Genomic DNA, 20,829 nt, shown 5'->3' on the forward strand with positions numbered 1-20,829 from the left:
ATTTAATATTAAATTTTATATATACGCTAAAGTTTTTTATTTTAATAAAATATCTATTATTATGTAAAATAATCTTCAAAACATTTATAAACACATAAAAATATACATAAAACTATATACATGAATTTATATTTATTTTAATATAATATAGTAAAAGATAGAAGATTTATGAGGTTTTAACCTTAAAACCCCTCAACTAAATTTTTTTTATATTGACATGTAATAAAAATTATCTAAAATTATTTTTTGAATAATATTAAGATATATTTTTTCTGTGTGTTTTTAGTTTAAAATTTTTAGTATTTAAATTTTTTATTAAAATATGTTTTCGGATAACAACAAAAAAATATAGGAATTATATTTTATTTTAAAATATATATTTCAGATTTTGGATAAGTTTTTTTTATTATTAATAATAACTTATCTAACCAAATAATTTTAAATTCGTTTTTATGTTTTAGTTAATTTATAGATTTTATTCATTAAGGGTATAAACGATATTAACCACTCTAACTTTTAACGTGAGAGCTCGATTCCAAAAATTTACTTCGCAAATAATATGATATTCAAAAAAAAATTGAATAAGTTATTTTCATGCTTTTTAAATATTTAATAATTAATTTAATATTAAATTTTATATATACGCTAAAGTTTTTTATTTTAATAAAATATCTATTATTATGTAAAATAATCTTCAAAACATTTATAAACACATAAAAATATACATAAAACTATATACATGAATTTATATTTATTTTAATATAATATAGTAAAAGATAGAAGATTTATGAGGTTTTAACCTTAAAACCCCTCAACTAAATTTTTTTTATATTGACATGTAATAAAAATTATCTAAAATTATTTTTTGAATAATATTAAGATATATTTTTTCTGTGTGTTTTTTGTTTTAAATTTTTAGTATTTAAATTTTTTATTAAAATATGTTTTCGGATAACAACAAAAAAATATAGGAATTATATTTTATTTTAAAATATATATTTCAGATTTTGGATAAGTTTTTTTTATTATTAATAATAACTTATCTAACCAAATAATTTTAAATTCGTTTTTATGTTTTAGTTAATTTATAGATTTTATTCATTAAGGGTATAAACGATATTAACCACTCTAACTTTTAACGTGAGAGCTCGATTCCAAAAATTTACTTCGCAAATAATATGATAGATCTCTATTTCTGCAGAGCAGTCGTTTCCATTGTGTTATGGCACAATGTCATCCCCCTCGTTTTCTCTTTATGTTTGAAAGCTGTAATGTGTGTTTCTCTTCTTTGTGCATTTTTGTACTCCCCTTTAATAATATAGATGAAAACCTTTTAAAAAAGAAAAAAATCAAATACTATAAACAGTTACCGGTAAAACAAACATAACAAATCATATATGTGTACCATATGTGAATATCCGCTCCAAAAAATTTCTTATACACTTTTTTGTAATATATTAGATTATATTCTCTCTGTTCTGAAATGTAACATGTTTTGGGTAGTATATACTTATTAAGAAAATTACTTTTTACCTAGAAAGTATCATTAAAATTATAAACTAAAAACTATTCAACCAATTACAAAATAGAAATATTAAATTTGATTGGCTACAGAATCTTATATATTGAAATATAAAATTATTCTAAACATCTTACATTTCAGAACAGAGGAAGTATATATTATATATCTTCTAGGTTTTGATAGCTTATTTATCAAATTAATTATTATACTATCAAAATTCACAAATAAAGAATTTGAATCTTTAACTTTAGTCTCATTTATATAATTTCCTTAAATTTTTAATTATTTTCCAACTAACTTTGAATTGAACATGGATAAAAACAAATATAAACAAAAAAAAAACCAGAATAATGACTAGTTCCGTTTTCATTCCAAATTTGTGCGTAACACTGCTCCAAAACATGCGAAGCTTAAGCTCCCAAGAATAAAGATTGAGAAAAAGAAAAAGAGAACTACGAACTCAAATGAACGAACGGTCCCACCCCGCACCATTCCAAAGATTTTATTTATTAATTATTATATCCTCTTTTCTTGTAGATCCTTCTCTTTAAAAACCCTCTATTTCTTGACCTCTTCTTAATTTCCTCATAATATCAATAGCCTAGAGTAAAGAAAACCCTTGATTGCTTCCAACTTGTTCATCACCAAGCCAAGCTCCATGTTCTAGTCGCTCCCTAGAATACTAAGCTTACAATCAATTTGTTCAAACTAGTTGGTTCCTTCCAAGGTCTTGTACACATACGTACCACAAACACGGGTTGTTCTTTCTGTGTGTGTGTGTGCGCGCGCGTGAATTGTAAAAGTGGATCGAAGGTATGGAAAGGGATTGGGTCCACCGGAAACGTCGGCGGCGGAGAACCCTTCTTGGAACGAGTCAGATGTCACCGCCATGATCTCCTCTCTAAGTCGTGCCATCGAGTATCCAACAGCCGACGGACACGACCCGGTCAAAGAAGAGCTTGATAAATCGGATCAACTACAACAAGACCAAGGTAATTAAGTAGTTACATATTAAATCCATATGTTTCTTCACCATATGTCTCTAATAACAGGTTAATCTTTTAGCTAGCTGATGTAACTTGTTAGAATATGTTAAGTAACTTAACTTGCTATTAATAACTCTTTCAATAGTTGCTTGCTTAATAATAAAATTAGGGGGAAAAAGGAATTGGTATGTTAGGCTCAAGTTCAGGTTCAAGTTCAATGCATCTGTCATTTAATTTACTTTCCGTAAAGAACTTTACTTCTGTCTTTGAATTGAACCACCGATCTGGTTACTACGTGTCTGTCTTTTTTTAATACATGTAGACTTCTTTTTTGTTTCTTTTGAAAGTACTAGTTAGATGATATTTTATCAACGTAGGCTTTTAACTCATCAAACATATATATAGTCTACATATGGCTTCTTACCTAACTAGATGTGAGTAATTTTAACCACGCACGGTTCTTTGATTCATTTCAATCAATTAGTACTAATTGTTGTCTTTGATCGATTATTTTTTATCAACTTTATGAGTGTCCTTTATTCTATATTTTGATTTATGTAAACACGATTAACTTGTGTTTAAGGTGAGTTTAACGACCAAAAATGTCATACGACTCATACTCAAAAGTAGTTATCAAAAGTCAAGTCTTAGTTTATATTTTTGTTGATTGATATTCACAACATCACATTTTGTTCTTTGAATTCTAAATTGTATTTATAGATGTGTCATGTCATCCTGTATGCACAATAATACAACTGAAACTAATCATTCATAGAAATAAAAACTCATGTATTCTTTCTAGTTTTTGATGCATTCTTTCATTAAATCGTCTTTTGTTCCTTTCAAGTTAATGAACATTTAAACTAATTTTTCTCAAATTATTTCCTTGCTGTAACTACAATTAAAATCACAGGTATACTATCTTCTCATGCATGTAGTGCACACATGCAGTATTATTATTATTATTATTATTATTATTATTATTTCTGTGTTACATGCAATAATAATTATTTTATTACAACGTTCTTCAAGATCAACCAAGAAAAAGACACTATAGAGGGGTAAGGCAGCGACCATGGGGAAAATGGGCGGCCGAGATCCGTGACCCAAAGAAAGCAGCCCGTGTATGGCTCGGAACTTTCGAGACAGCAGAAGACGCCGCTTTAGCCTACGACCGAGCCGCCCTCAAATTCAAAGGCACCAAGGCTAAACTCAACTTCCCTGAACGTGTTCAAGGCCCATCAACCACAAGCTATGTTGCATCTCAATCTGGCACTGATCATGCCCCAAGAGGAGGTAGTGAGTTAATGAACTCACCTCCTCAGCTTGGTCCATCATCTACTACTACCACTACTACCTCGTGGCCAGTGAATTATAACCAGGACATACTTCAGTACGCTCAGTTGCTTACAAGTAACAATGACGTTGATTTGTCTTACTACACGTCAAGTCTCTTCAGTCAGCAGCAGCAGCCTTTCTCAACGCCAGCTTCGTCTTCTTCTTCCTCCTTAGCTTTCCAACAAACGCAGCAGCAACAACAGCAGCAGCGTGAAGACGAGAAGAGCTATGGTTACCACTATTATAACTACCCAAGAGAATAATACAGTTATTATTGCCTGTCGAATAAGTTTTATAAATCTCTACTGTATTTTCATTTCGGTTTTTACTTCCGTAACCGACGTTGCACCAAAAATGAATGAACGAGACGCATGTGTATCGTTTTTTTTTTCGTTTTTTCTTCGTTTTTTCCTTAATTGTTAGTATGATTTGGATTTGTTGAAGTTCAATTTTGACACATGTAATTCCTAGAATTTAAATTCGGAGAAGGCATATACAATGTTGAAAACATATTTTATTTTATGGACATATTTTTAGATGATCAGTTAAAGACGATAATCTCAGAAAAAAACGATATATAGTTAGATCTATAGTTATATTAATAGTATATATAGTCTATGTCATTAAAATAAGAACCAAATATGTAAATAAACCTCTAAAAGAAAACAAGTATGCATGAGAACTGATAGTGTATTTTTATATAATGGTGTTCGAAGGAATTAGTTTTGTCCTAGGGTGGATTGCTAATCTAGAGGTAATTAGTCCAGGCGTTTAGACCACGAACGTATAACTTAGCTGAGAAACCGAGACATTAAGGTTTAGGAGGAGTTATTGGAACATGAATTTCTATGGAATTTGATGATTTTAATAGTTGAGAGGATTTTACAAGTTAACTAGATTTAACAAATTTTATCAAATACTTTTACATAGATTTTCATTACTTGTGTATAGAATTCTATTGATTGTTATTAACTTTTAAAATAAGAAATAAATGGTGGTAGAAAAAAACCGGAAAGAAAATCATTTCAATTAAGGCAATTCTTAAACAACTTTTAAAAAAAAATTTGTCACAAAAAAGATCTCAAGAAATAAAATGACCAAAAAATTTAATTTATATTTCTAACTATATAGATATATAAATAATAAAAATAAAAAATATTTTTATATAATTTCGAAATATATGTTTTAAATTTGAATTTTTGTAAAAAAAATTTGAATTATTATTTTTGAAATGTTTTTTTTTTAATTCGAAAGTGCTTTTTAAACTAATTTTACAATTTTTATTTTAAATTTTTAATATTCTTTTTCTATTTTTTTAAGTTGTGAATTGTATTATGTTAAAGTTTTGATTTGTATATTATTTCATTCTTCAATTTGAGTTTTTGTATGTGAGAGTATTTTATTACATTGATTTCAAAAATCTTATGGATATAGATGATATTCTCAAAGTTGAGTACTATGAGTAAAAACAAAGAAAATTTACATCCCAATAACAATATATTTTAATAGAATATTAAAATCAATGAAAATTAAACTTTTCCAATAACAAAGAATTTTGAGTGGAATTTAAAAATCATCACCCCAATAACAATGAATTCAATTTAGATTTTAAAAATTCACAAACCAATAACAATGGAATCTCAAAATTTAATAATTTCTCTAGAATTCTTTGTCCAATAACCCCCTAAGTATTTAGTGGCCTCTCTTTACTTGATCGATCAAGAAAAGAGTTAGTTTTTTTTTGAACAAAGAAAAGAGTTAGGTTCTAACATATTTTTTTAAACTAAATAGGTTTAACCTAAAAGTTTTAACAAGGTAATCTTAAATATCTAGAATCATAAATCTTAATGATCATTCATACATTCCAGTTGCAAGCGGTCCTATATACAACTATCATAAACGACCTATAGTAAATCCGAACAAAAATATGTAATAATGCAACTAAAATATAAATTCACTCGACGGAAATTAGTTCAATAATTTAACTAGCATTTCTTCCGTTTTAATAGAAAGAAAATGTTTTAACATTTTTTTATTTTACAATATACGATATTTTTAAACATCTTGTTAATTTAACCTTTAGAAAACCTTTTATTTTAAATTTTATTTTAGTGATACATTTAAAAATAATTTATTAATTTATATGTATTGAGACAAAAATCATATATTATAAAAAATAGAAGAAGTATAGTATATTTCAGGTTTATAAGAAATCTGGAAACTATTTGAGAATTTGATTCATTCATTCTAAAGAATCTTATAAGAAAAAAAGATAGGTAAGCATTGAGTAAATAGGGTCAAACATTTTTTTTCTTGTTGGTTTAAGTGTGATTAAACAATCACAAACGATCACAGTAGGAATATCGCAATCGCTAATCATTTAAAAAAACAAAAACCGTGTTCAACTGTGAAAATATTCCCAAACCCAAAAAGTGTGTGTAGAATATAGTGAGACTTATCTTTCCACATATTCATGTGTCTTCTTTAGAACGCATTTATGTAAATACATGCATCTATATGTGAATCGGCCCACTAGTTTTTATTATTTATACTCTTTTCACGAAATGACGTTTATTTGGATTATTGGCACATGTGAGAGTAAGACAAACAAACTTGGTCTCGAGATGTACATCGAGCTTGGCCCACCAAAGATAGTAGTTTGAACACCGTGCAACGCTCATTATTTTATTTGATTGGTCTTTCTTCTGATCGTCTCAGCACTTTTCAGCATACATTCCTCACCAGTTATACTATTCATTTAATCGAATATATTAATACACAATAACATTTACATTATAATATCCACACATGTTCATCTGAAAGGTACTGGATAATATATACAAAAAAGTGAAACTTTTATAAATTGAGTAAATACATAGATATATTCCCGGTATCTTGATCCTAGATAGTTGATGTATGAGATTAGATGCGATGGTGTAGAACGATAAGTGAAGAGCTTCTTGAGAGTTACGCATGCGGAAAGGCAGAAGGAAATGGGTCCCATCCCACTTGGGTTACGTCAAGTGGTGTTATTTTGAGAGGGCTATCTTCGAGATCCTATGACCCAGTTTTAATCATCTGCAAATCCCGATACATATCTTTCTCAATTCTTTATTTGTTTATGTAGTATAAAATTTCTACAGTCAAATTTCTAACTCGATTATGATACTACAGTTTAACACACAATCTCTACTCTACACTACGTCTAGCAGGGTGTTGTTTTATGTGATCAATCTGACCAAGTGTTCTATGAGCCATTTTCGGTAATTACCTAATTTCTATCAGCTTCAAAAAAAGATATTTTATATTTTATACTATTGTAAACAAACATTGATTAACACGGAAAAATAAAAAAAAATTAGAGAAAAAGACGATTTAAAAAAAATACTAATTTTAGAATTTGTATATTGATAATGTGAATAAATCAATTTACAAGTCTTTACAGTTTACACATATATATACAATCTCAAAATTTAATATTTTTTCCGTTTATGAAAATTTCATTATCTACCAAAGACAGTTTTTCTAATCGATTAAAACATATTGTACAACAAACATTTTGGATACATACCCCCAAATGTTAGTCTTATAACGATTTAATCCGCCTTATATATGTCTATGATGACCAAATCATTTTATTAATATACTCTAAGTCACTCCATAATCAGTATTTACTTCTAATTTTAACTATTTTTATTTCTCCCGAAATGTTATTTTTCTGAAAGTGATAGGCCATTACTAAGAATCAAAACAATACCCATAAAATGATAACACGAGAGAAGTTGAAAGGGATATGATGAAGTTCCGGATCTATATATCTTTATCGATCTATAGCTATTTTCAACAGTCTTCGGGTATCTATGACACACGAAGACTTTAAGCATGCTTTCGGCTTCAATAAATTCAAACATTGCGGCTGCTTTGCGATGATTCCATATAGTGGAACTTCCCCAGATACAATAATGATCTTCGCATGCACATGCACTCTTATTATTATGTGCATGGATTGATTTCAATATACTGTCAGTCATCTACGTGCATCTTTACTGCTTTGTTCATTTTCTTTCTCACTGGTATTCATATATATTTATTATTTATTTTCTTAAACACTAATAATTCAACCTTTTGTTTTTAATTGCTAAACGAACGGTGGGCAAAATTATGGTTTCACAAAAAAAAACTACTCCATCCGTTCCCGAAAGTAAGATGTTTTAGATTTTTTTCTTGTTCCGCAAAGATAGATTTTCTATATGTTTAAGGTATTTTTTAATATTTTTAAGAAACATTAAATAAAATTATTTGAATTGATTAAATTTCATTGGTGAAAAGTTATTGGAAAGTGTATAATAAAATAAAAGAACAATTAAATTATAAACATTGATTGAATTCTTAATAAACGTGAACACTTTAGAAAATTTTATTTTCGGAAATAGAGAGAGTACTAAACAATTTTTTTGAAACGTGGAATATCGTGAATCTACGGAAGAATCCATACTAATTTTTATGAAAATGTACAGTTCACGGATAGCTCTTTCTTTCTCCATATATACAACTAAGCCGAAAGCAAAAACATATACATTCGTATAAGTGTCCAATAACCAATACTGCTCCTGGCAGAAGTAAAGAAAGCACGTGCTTTCGTACCGGTTTTGATTAACAAAATACTCGTATCATTAAAGTTGAAATAAACACAAGAGAGAGATGCATGGTTCAGAACTCTTGTTACTATATAAATTTTTTGGGTGTTTAATTGTAGACTAATAATTGATGTTTGCTTCTAGATCAGTTTTTCGTAATCGGACCTGCCAATGCCAAGAGCGATATAACTAAGTTTTGCGCATGAAATATATCAAATTTGAAACATATTAGTGTCTAAGTCCGTTTTCTTACCGCTTAACCAACCACAAGATCTGTTTTTGATTATTAAAATTTGTGTAAAACCGATTTTTTTTATATAGTGTAAAATCATCTCCAACCCATCTCTACTTTCATCTCTATATTTTTCTATAAAATAGAGAAATTATATTATAGAAGTGAATTTACTTCAATGTGCCTCCATAATAGAATTTCTCTATTTACAGGAGAAATATATAGAGATAAAAAATAACTTTCATCTATATTTTTCTCTAAAATAGAAGAATTCTACTATAGAAGTGTACATTGAAGCAATTCCAAATCTATAATAGAAATCTCTATTTTAGATCAAAATACAGAGACATGCATCGGCATGCTCTATGGTTGGAAATAAGTTGCATGTTATATGTACCTCTATCCGTTTTAAAGATTTTAATTGGTTAATATCAAAAATTAAAAGAATGGTTTTGTACACATGTATATACGTTTTCTTTGTCAAGGCTTTGATGAGATGATGCTACGTAAGGGAAAAAGCTCATGGCTCATGCAATGGCTGTCAAAATCATTGAACACAAATTAAAGCCTTTTTACGCACCTAAAGTCCAAGATAAGTTTACGGGAGGAATAAGCCCAAAATAAGTGTAATCTAAATCAAAATCTGAAAAACAGTGAAAATTATAAACCCAAGAAGAGATTAGGCTTTGATTCTTAGAGCATCTCCAACCCTTCCCTATATTTACCTCTAAATGCTATAATAGAGTAAAATCAGCTCCAATTCACCCCTATTTCTTCCTCTAAAATAGAGATTGCTATTTTTTCCTCTATATTTAGGGGAAAAAATAGCATTCCTCTATAATAGAGACAAACTTTTTTATTTACAAAATAGTTCTCTAATATTTTATGATTGTAACTAAAATACTTATGTATGAAGAAATACAATTCTTACATATAAAATCACACCTTTTTGATTACGTACTAATTATTAATTTTTATAACTATAGTTATAATTAAAATAAAAAAATATTATTTATTTAAAAGTCAATTATAATTATAATTAAAATAAAATAAAAAAAAATATTATTTTATTTAAAAGTCAAAGACTTTTTATTTAAATATTAATCAATACAACATATTAATATGGGTTATTACTTGGCCGATGGTATATATCCGAAATGGTCAACCATAGTGCAAACTATTCATGAGCCAGTAGGTCCAAAGAAAAAATATTTTGCAGCACAACAAGAAGCATGTAGAAAAGATGTAGAACGTGCATTCGGAGTTTTACAATCACGTTTTGCGATTGTGAAAGGACCGATACGTTTTTGGAAAAAAAAGTACTACATGATATAATGACTACATGTATAATTTTACATAATATGATTATTGAGGATGAGCGTGATCTCGATGCACCGATTGGAATTGGAAGAGAAGCTCCACCTCCGGAAGTCCAAATACCAGATAATGAAGATAACCAATTCCAAGAGTTTCTAAGTCGATTCAGAAAAATCAAAGATTAAGAAGCTCATTTCTCACTTCGTAATGCATTAATTGATCATTTATGGGAAAAATTTAGTAATAATGATTGTTAGATAATGATACTTTGTTTTATTTTTTTTTGTCTAATGTATTTTTGTAATAAAATGTTTAATTTAAATATTTTTGCAATATTATGAAAAAATTTCAAAAAGTATAATGAATGAGTTAATTTTCAACATTTACAAGTTAGAGGTGTAAAATGTAAAATAAAAAAAGAATCTTTCAAGAATATTCTTTTTTAGATGAAAAAATAGAGGAATACATTGGAGAGAAACTCATCTCTGTTATAGAGTTCCTCTATTATAGAGGAAAAAATAGGGAAATACATTGGAGATGGTATTAAGTGCAACTTGGAACGTGAACTGTTTCCATTTGATAACTTGATGAATATGGTTATCGGCTGCGATCTCCCTAGTACGATGTCTGTGAGTGAACGGCGAGCGAGATTAGTGTCGGCGGTGAGACGGAACCTAGATCGCGAGTGTTTCGAGCCATTGGCAACCTATAATGATTTGATTGGTCAATGGATCTGGAGCTTTTGTTCCACAACTCATCGGTTCAATGTGTTTGCTTAGTCGGGCAGATGAACCGGTACATCAAATTAAACCGGCTTTGTTTGCCGTTCAATTCAAGCATTTTGATCCAAATTAGTTTTCAATTAAAGATTTCTTTCCTTGAGAGAGTTTTCAGGACAAATAATTCTACGAATGGCAAGAAATCATCTAATCCTAACCACCACTGCAATCTTAAATAAATTAAAGTGGCAATCTGAGATCATAGCATTTCTAGTAGAAGTTTTGAATACATATAAAAAATAATTGGATTTCTCAAATAATTTTAACTTATATAAAAGGTTTTTTTGGTAAAAGTTATATATATAGGACTTAATCATACAAAACAAAAGTTTGTTTTTGTTGTTTCAAAAGTTACGTAATACATTTTTAATCAAAAACACAAAGTTACGTAATACATTGTTAAAGACTAGAGAATGAAATAAAAAAAAACTAGAGAATGGACAAAAAAGTTGCATTGTCGGACGAAATTAAAGAAAAAAGAAGAAAAAAGCCCTGTTATAGTCGTCGAGTCACATAAACTGAGAGAAAGTAGATAGAGAGAGAAAGTAGATCTCCGGCGATCGGCCGGCGCGTGAGCGTGCGTGTCGTCGCCGGAGACCGTCACCCTTCAGCAAAAAGTTCTCGATTGTGTCTCATCCTCGATTCTAACGACTTCCGCCTTGCCTCAGCTCTGGTCAGTCATCCTATATGGTGGTTCTGTCACTGGTGTGAAGACGCGGAGGTCTGCATGAGCGGAGAGGTGATGATGTTTGTGTATTCGGTTCCGGGAGGTGGAGGCTAAGTTAGCTCCGCCGCCGCCGGTTTTAGTCGTTGAGAGGCGGAAGTTCCTACAACTTCATCGTCGTCAGCTCAAGTTCCCGGGAGGTTAAGGCTCCGTCAGTCTTACGTCGCCGGTTTCAGCGTCTCGAGGGTGTTTGTTTGCTCGAGTATGGGCTCTGGTCATGGAGCGGAAGAGGTTTCTCGGTTTGTGAGATTTAGGGTTTGTAGCTTCGCCGTCGGATGAGCTCTCCACAGTGGGATAATGCTCTCCGACAAGGTTTCAGTATGGTGAAGAAGAGATTTGGTTTCGGTGGAGGCTCGAAGGGATTAAGAGCTCCGGTGAAACGAGGTTTTCAGCGGTTGGGTACGGCGGCTTGGTGAGGCGGTGAAGGTTGGGTCGAGGCGGAGCGATGCGTGGCGCACTGACGGTCAGGATCTCCACACGTGTCTCGCTTCAGCCTCCTCGACGCACGCGTTCCAGAGCCGGTCGGTGCTGGGCTCGAGGATGTGGGCTTTGGGCCGGTGTAGCCAATTTGGGCTTAGGCTTTTGTTTGTTTTTTGGTTGACCGATTAGTAATGTGGGCCTTTGTATTTGAGATTCGGCCATTTCCTTTTATTAAATCAAAATTTGGTGGAAAAAAAAAAATAGTCTTCGAGTCATATTCTACAAATTTTTGTACCTACAATTTACAAATATCATGACTTGCTTTTATGAAGACGTGTTGAACCACAAATCTTTTACTACACAATCCAGCTAGATATCTAACATTAATGGCTATAGAAATGTCCTTTGAAACCACCAAAGGTCCAAAAGTAAAGTTTCAAAGCAGTTGCTGGTACATGTACCAATCATGAAATCAAAAATGAAATTGCTTACTACTACTATTAGGCTAGATTTTTTACTCAAATCCTCTTTCTTGAAAAAGAAAAGAATATTATCATTTGGGATATTCTGGCACAGTTCTCCACGCCACACTTTTTGACACGTTTTGTCTGCTTCCTCCAAGATCTCATCCAAAGTTATGGGTAGAGAGACATATCTCATTCACTTCTCCTGAACAGAGCTCTTCACTCTTTTGTAAGTGATTTCTCTATCCACAAGTGATAAGACTTTGCTTTAACATACGTAAGCGAGAATCAGTGTTTTGCATTCTGTTATTACTGTTGCAGGCAATTATGTTGCCAAAGTTCGATCCAACAAACTCAAAAGCGTGCCTGTCTATTCTTGAGGATGTGACAACCAACGCAAAGCAGGTTCAAGATTCCGTGTTGGAAGCAATACTGTCACGCAATGCTCAAACCGAGTATCTCAAAGGCTTCCTCAACGGTCAACTCGATAAGCAAAGCTTCAAGAACAACCTACCCGTTGTGACCTACGAAGATTATAGACCTTATATTGATCGTATTGCCAATGGAGAGTCCTCTGATCTCATCTGTGATCAACTCATCATTGTTCTTTTGGTCAGGTATACCTTTTTGAATCTAAAAAAAAAACTATGCGGATTCAGAGAAAATATTGAGGTTGAAGGAAGCAATTGTGTGTGTGTTGCAGCTCAGGTACTTCAGGAGGAGTTCCGAAGTTGATACCTATGACAGCAGAGGAACTTGAACAGAGGATGTTGTTTTCATCTCTACATAGACCTCTAATCTCCAAGTAATGAGTTCCAAAACTCCATGTTATGTCTTTATTTGTTAGTTGTTATGAAAACTCAAACCCGTTCTTGGTAACGTTTTGCAAAATGCAGGCAAATAGAAGGGATTAGTGAAGGAAAATCTCTCAGCTTTTTCTTTGTTACCAGAGAAGGCAAGACAGCCTCTGGTTTGATGGTCAGGACTATGGTTACTTGTGTTATAAAAATGGCGGGCTCAGCCAACAAAGATATCTGGTAAACCTTTGCTCCCACTATTACATTCAATATTCTAAAGAAGATGTTGTGACGGACCAGATGTTCCCCTGGACTAGATGCTCTACTAGAGCCAAACCAGATGCATGTTCAACTACAGCCAGATGTACGTCACCAGATGTTCAACCCTTTGCTTAGTACGATATTGTCTGCTTTGGGCATAAACCCTCACGGATTTGTTTGTGGGAAGGCTTCTCCCTAAAAAGCCTCATACGAAGTGAAGTTAGACCATCTATATATATATATATATATTAGACTTTCTTTTATCTAATATTCGATGTGAAACTTGGATTGCCAATCTCTTCTAACAAGACGCCTAATCACTGCCTAACATTTCTTAAACATTGATTACATTCACTCTTTCTACTAGTGTTTTTATTATTCAGGAGTGAACATGCCTCTTGGTGCTGCTAGTGTTTATTTATTGTGTTTCTTACATGATCTACAGGGATCAAGTACAGATAAGCCCACATGGCATTTATACTTGTGACGACACTACCCAAAGCATGTACTGCCAATTGCTTTGTGGACTTCTACAACGAGAAAGTGTATCTCGCCTTGGTGCACCATTTGCTTCGTCCTTCCTCAAAGTAATCAAGTTCTTGGAAGATCACTGGAAGGAGTTATGCTCCAACATAAGGACAGGTCATGTCAGCGACTGGATCACGGACCCTCAATGCCTTTCAGGGGTCGGTAAGTTCCTCACCGCTCCAAATCCAGAACTAGCGAGCCTAATCGAGCAAGAATGTGGTAAAAAATCATGGGAGGCAATAGTGAGGAGACTATGGCCAAATGCAAAATGCATTGAAGCCGTTGTTACCGGCTCCATGGCACAGTATATACCGATGATGGACTTCTATTGCGGTGGTCTTCCTTTAATTTCATCGTTCTATGCCAGCTCTGAATGTTTCCTAGGTCTTAATTTAAATACTCTGAGAAAGCCTAGTGATGCGGCCTACACCATTATTCCAAGTATGGCATATTTTGAGTTCATAGAGGTCGAGAAAGACCATCAAGAAACTAGTCACGATCCCACAAAGAACATTGTGGATCTTGTTGATGTTAAAGTTGGACATGACTATGAACCTGTTATAACAACCTTTTCAGGTAAGTCTATTTTCAATTATTTTCTTAATGTGTGTCAATAACAAGTGCAGTCTCAAATTATTTTAAGTTCCATTATATTTATCGATATAATAAAATAGTTTCAAAAGAATAACTTTCTTATATATGTTTGGCGTTTTTTTTTCTTGAAATTATAAGCTGTAAATTTAGCAGTATATCTAAGAGTTTAAAGTTTTAGACCTATAATTTATGTATATATTTTTTTATTTTTATTATAATTTTGTACTTCGAGATTCGGATCATGTTCGACCGTTTATTTACACTATCAATTAACTTATATTATTTGATTTACAGGTCTGTATAGATACCGTTTGGGTGATGTTTTACGTGTGACTGGTTTCTACAACAACGCGCCAGAGTTTCAAGTCGCGGGAAGAAAAAAAGTTGTCCTGAGCATCGACATGGACAAGACCTACGAAGAAGATCTCCTCAAAGCCGTAACAAACGCAAAACTCCTCCTCGAGCCACATGACCTAATGCTCATTGACTTCACCAGCCGTGTGGATTCCTCTTCATTTCCAGGACACTACGTGCTCTACTGGGAACTAGGGGAGCAAAGTTAAAGACGCGAAGCTTGAGCCTGACGCTGAGGTTATGGAGGAATGCTGCTTCACCATGGAGGAGTCTCTTGACTCCATTTATAGAAAAGGACGTAAGAATGATAAGAACATTGGACCGCTTGAGATTAAGGTTGTCAAGAGTGGTGCCTTTGATGAGCTTATGAACTTCTTTGTGGCTCGAGGCTCTTCTGTGAGTCAGTACAAGACGCCGAGATCAGTGACGGATGAAGAAGCGGTGAAGGTGTTGGAGGCGAGTGTGGTTTCCAAGTTTGTTAGTAGGAAGACTCCGTCTTGGGAGCTACATGAGCTGCATTCCAGTCGATAAAACCGGTGTTACAACATACGTGGTGGCATTTGAGAGGAGGGGTAATCACAATACTAAAAGGAAAATAACTAGAGCAGGGAGAGTGTCCACGTCAGTAAATTTAATCAGTCAATCATATGTCTCTAATTTGCCACGTCATTCGCTCATCTCCCCAACACAGAATTGCCTCGACCTCTCCGCTTCGTCTTCTTCCAAAGCGACGGAAGCAAACCGCCATTGCATCACTTCTGATTCTCCTTCGCCTCCACATCTAAGTCTCATAAAGTTCATGTATTTATCGTAACCCAAACGACATGAATCTTTTCCCCTCCCCTCCCATCCCATCATCTCCACACTTATATATCTCCCTTCTTCCTGGCTTCTCATTCTCACCCTATTCAGGCAAACGAAATTTTCAGAGAAAAACGATGACCGAATGAAGAAATCAACCGGCTCTGTTCTAAAATGATATCGCTCATGTCCAGAGATACTCAGAGCTACTACAGTTTCAGTTAATCAATTTCTGGGAAGCGAGGAACACAACGAAAGGTAGCTTCCTAATTGGTCTGGATCTTCTTTTATAGATGATCATCTGTGAAATCATGTTCTAACCCGATAATTTTGTCCATTTTGTAATATTAGTTTCTTTCAATTTTTGTGAAGCTGCTTCATGTTCTTTCTCGATTCATTCTTCAATCAAAAGATGGGTCAATGTGTGTTTCTTTCTCTTCTTCTAATTGTCAATTAGGTTTGCCCACAGCTGTTGGAGTACTTTAGATATGTAAGATCGAGACTTTTGCTTTTCAATGATTGTGGTGAGTCTGGTGGCCGAGCCGCACAATTGCTATATGTAAAATCAGTTCTTCCTTACAGTATGATGCTCACCAACAAGTTATAATCATCAACACTCATTTGCTCTGTCCTCATGATTCAACATTGTCTATGGTAAGAGATTGCAGCATGTACAATGTTTCACTCTTATTCACTATCACTGCTGATGATTTGCATCTTTCTGAACAAGACTGTTTTTGACAGGTTTATAAGATTCTCCAGTAGAACGATGAAAACATTTCCAAGTTTGATGCTTTTGTTCTGTTTGTATCGTAAAAGCTGTTTCTTTCTTTCACATGATGGCTTATTTACTTAAAAGTTATTTGTTTGTGTAGCTAATGAGGGCTCCTTGATGGTGTTATAGTCTACTGAAATCTCAGTTGATTATATTAGTTTCTTTGAAGATTGCAGGATGCCTTCATGAAACCGGTAAGATTAAAATCAGTAATCTTATTAAAGCCTTGAAGCGATAGATTCAGTTTTATGTTTATAAATGAACAATCAATTTGAACTGTTTTTCCTGTGTTGTATGAATTTGCAGATCTAGATGCTGCCACTAAAGGGAACCGATACATCCACTCTTGCCTCAGGTACTTCTATAATGATCTTGATGTTAGTCTTATCTGAACAGAGAGAACACTGCCTATTTACCAAATAATTTTTCTTCATATGGCTCCTTAGCCTTGACGTCTACATTTCAAATGCATTCACATTTGTGATTTTGAACAAGTTCTTCTGTGGTACAATTAGTAGACTGAACGAGGAGATTAAAGGCTTTGTGAAATCTGGCTTCTTGGTTGTGTCCTTAATATGGTTCTGTGGTTCAATTAGTAGACTGAACGAGGAGATTAAGTTTTTTTTGCTAACCACCATTACATGACAATGTTTTCTATATATAGAGGAAGACAAGCGTTAGGATCACAAGCCAAAGATCCAAATCTGAGTCAGTCAGTGCATTTCTCTGCTTTATTTACCTTTAAGCATATACAAACTTCACCAAAAACTCTAATTTAAGGCACCTTTTCCTATCTACACAGATAATATGTCAGAGATCTAACCAGATTCAGACAAGGCCAGCCATAGTTTGGTTCTTGGCTCATGCTTGGAGGCAGCGCACAGGGGAACAACGAAAATAATTCTTTAACTGTACACTAGACAACATTCAAGGTATTTTCTCTGTATTAACCTCCAAAATGAAACTAACTCACCTCTGAAACTTTATCACTTACCGCCAGCCTCTTCTTACTTCTTTCAGATTTTTTTCGACAAAGAGGAATGTGTAGAGTAAGTGAGCAAATCTTAAATATGCCGAAGAGATTTTCAATGCAACCAACGTGAAGGATGTTGTGGTTTACAATGCAATGGTTGAGGTTGTTAGCCGATCAGTTGAAACTATATTTTGTGTGGTGAATAAGAGAATAAAAGGAAATATTTACAAAACTGATGATTAATAAACATTTTGTATTATTCAGTTCAAATACAGCGAGCTCGAATATATATGGTTCTGTGAAACCAACAAGTTATTAAAATGTTTGATGATTTGTGTGTTTGTGTTCCTGTTTTGTTGGTGCGTTTGTAGAGGTTCCTTTGTCGGTAACTAAGTGAACACAAAGTCACCCTTCAAGAACTTATCCATGGATCTTGAACTCATTCATTGAAAATTGGCATTCATGGCAAGAATACATGATTCCATACTCCAAGCAACGTGTCTGATAATAGAAACACCGTCGACACCCACAATCTGAAATCAATCGTTGAATGCATAAGCATCCTCAGTCCGTGAATAAGTCACTCCTGTTTTTATAATCCCAGAAAAACATGAGATTTTGTTTTGAGTTCTCAGTTTACAGTAACAAATTGTGATGTTTTATTTACCTAAACCGGCTTTTGGAAATCAATAAAAGAGCTAATCTATTCGCAAATGTCTTCATATAAAATATAATTGTTATAAATATATTTATAATCAATGAGATCTTTTTAGTCTACAATAATTTAAATTTTCAAATCATAATGACAAAATCAACATAATGTTTAAACAGAGAATACAATTAATAAATTTGGTTATACTAATATTATTATATTTTAATCAGCCAATAAAGAAGAGTTATTCTGCCACGTTCCTACTGCTTCGTAGATCAAAGAAAACAAATGGGCCTTTCTTTTTTATCCCATTGAAACCCATATCCTGATCCAGAATTGATCTCAACTAAAACTCTATCGTTCATCGCCAAACACTCTTCATCTTCCTCGCTCCTATCTGCGTAACCCATCCGTTGCAGCCTGTTCCGATTCTCCCTAACTTCGGCATCCAACTTTATAACGTCATAAAGTCTCATTAGTCTCATTAGTGACAGAAGAAATCAATAACCGAGGTGATCTTACAATCAACAACCGAAGAGATTTTACCACTATATGAAGAACTTGAGGAGGAAACAGAGGCCAATGAAACTGAAGGTGAGTTTACTGACGACATTGGAAATTATACGGAGGAGCTAGAAAACAATATATTTCAGTTTATAAATACTATTGGGTTAATCTTAATTTTGATATGCATATATATTGTATAATCCATATAATCAAATATTTATATCAACATAAATTAATATAAAAGCTTAAGAAAATTTGGCGATAATATAAATATGATATTTTTCTTAAGAAAATTTGTATATCTTAGTTTTATTTTTCTTACTTATCTTTTTTTGCTATTTTATAGTGTGTTCTATTATAAGTAATATATATTAACCAGTTATGTAATGTTAGAACCAAAACCTTCGTGATACTAATATTAGTGAGTTTTGTTTGTTGTGAAGCTTAAGTTAGAAATTCCTTCTTTATTATTACTAGATGTTCCTATTTTCATATAGTTTGCAAACATGTTGTATTACTTCAGTCATTATTTAAATTTTGTGACCTGGTTATATGTGTGTGTTATGCAGAACAATGGTCACTTGCTAGGAAGGTGATTAGATATTTGATAACTGTAAATTTATGGTCAGTTGTGATAAAGTGTCTGGGATCAGACATGTGCGGTGCGGGAGAGGAATTGTAATTTGTAAATAAGTTGCAGGAATTTCAGAGGGAGAAACACTCATATTTGCTTAACTTATTTGTTAGTTTTTATTAAAATAAGAATTTTTAGAGACTTACAAATCTTATGTTGGAAAAACTATTGCACCTATCATATTAATGATTATATAAGGCACTATTTTAGGTTTCGTCTTTCTTTATTTATGTGAAGTTACATTGGTATACCTTAAATTATCTACATCTTTTATTCGCTTTTACTTGCAGCTGAGATTTAGGTAAAGATTTCGAAAGAGATGACAGATTGGATTTAGATGACAGACTATTGTCCTGAATTAAAGCAGCCAACTGTTTTTTAATCGGTTTAGTGATGAGTTAAAAGCATTTTATAAAGCCATTGATAAAACACTACACTTGCATGGTTAACGTGTTGGATGAAGTATATCTATTGGAGAAAGCCAGAACAATGATAAAGCAGATATATAACAGTGGAAGAAGCCACTATTATATGGAGCTCTTTTCTTTCTACGTGCAGGAAACCTGGTGATGTTGAGATGGCTGAAGGAGTAGTAAAATGTTTGATAAAGCGGATCTAGATGAAACGTGTGCTTATGTGCACATTATCTAATGCACATAAGAACCGGAATTTCCAGTAGTGAGCATGAATGTCGATTAAAAGACATAAATTGTCAATCATTTTTGAAACATCAACAACATTATTTTGATTTTCTTAAGGAAAACATACAAATAGCTATTAGAGAATATTATTATATTTTAATTTTTTATATTTTGTTTTGTTGGATGGAAACAAATGTATTTGACATAATTTCAGGATTCTTTTGATATACATCACTTTAAAATATCAATTGTTCTTCATTTCATTACTGCCTTAACACTTAATAACACATTCATATAAGTTTTCTTATCACCAAATAATAAATAATCAATATTAAAAATTTAAAATATATATTGGTTGATTTTAACGTTAAGAATGTTTAGATTATATGTTAATTTAACCATATGTTCATAAACTCAAATAAATAAGATAAAATAATAATTGAATGTGAACTAATTTTTCATTTATTTTGGTTACCAACTTATATGTATTTTGATATTGAAAAAAATGAGTTTTCATAATTTTAAAATTTTAGTCACCAAATACAATACGAAAATTGCAAATTTATTTGATAATTCATACAGGATATTCAGTCTAAGTATAAAATATGTAGTCAAATACAAACTCTATTATAAACTAAATAAAACTAAAATATAGAGGAAAAATCCGGGCGTAGCCCGGAAAAAATCTCTAGTAATAAATAAAGAGAACACAGAACCTTGTAACGAATATGTAATCGAGTGCAATAAGTCCATCACATTCGTCAGAGTTATGTTCTATAAATTGGACCCAATTTGATTTCAATTCAATTTCTGTTTTTTGAATAATTCGGGTTTGAAATCAATTTTTCTGATTTTTTTGGATAAAATATCCAAAACTGATTTCAAACGGAAAA

The 20,829-nt window shown here is 32.4% G+C and overlaps 1 protein-coding gene and 1 pseudogene across 1 annotated transcript; both read left to right on the top strand.

Annotated features, from left to right (window-relative positions):
• Nucleotides 1-1,912: 1,912 nt before the first annotated feature.
• LOC106454869 (ethylene-responsive transcription factor ERF113) lies at nucleotides 1,913-4,390 on the top strand. The gene is made up of 2 exons (XM_013896960.3): nucleotides 1,913-2,514; nucleotides 3,541-4,390. The coding sequence occupies exons 1-2, from the start codon at nucleotides 2,412-2,414 to the stop codon at nucleotides 4,107-4,109; spliced, it is 672 nt and encodes a 223-aa protein (XP_013752414.1). The 5' UTR covers nucleotides 1,913-2,411; the 3' UTR covers nucleotides 4,110-4,390.
• Nucleotides 4,391-12,442: 8,052 nt separating this feature from the next.
• LOC106454878 lies at nucleotides 12,443-20,761 on the top strand (annotated as a pseudogene).
• Nucleotides 20,762-20,829: the final 68 nt, after the last annotated feature.

The sequence above is a fragment of the Brassica napus genome, chromosome C3 (assembly GCF_020379485.1).
Source record: "Brassica napus cultivar Da-Ae chromosome C3, Da-Ae, whole genome shotgun sequence".
In the NCBI taxonomy this organism is placed as follows: domain Eukaryota; kingdom Viridiplantae; phylum Streptophyta; class Magnoliopsida; order Brassicales; family Brassicaceae; genus Brassica; species Brassica napus.

Excerpts from the sequence above, each read along its gene's own strand:
- LOC106454869 (XM_013896960.3), top strand. The coding sequence starts at position 2,412 with ATGATCTCCTCTCTAAGTCGTGCCATCGAGTATCCAACAGCCGACGGA. Across the intron at positions 2,515-3,540 it reads TCAACTACAACAAGACCAAG|ATCAACCAAGAAAAAGACAC; the intron begins GTAATTAAGTAG and ends ACGTTCTTCAAG.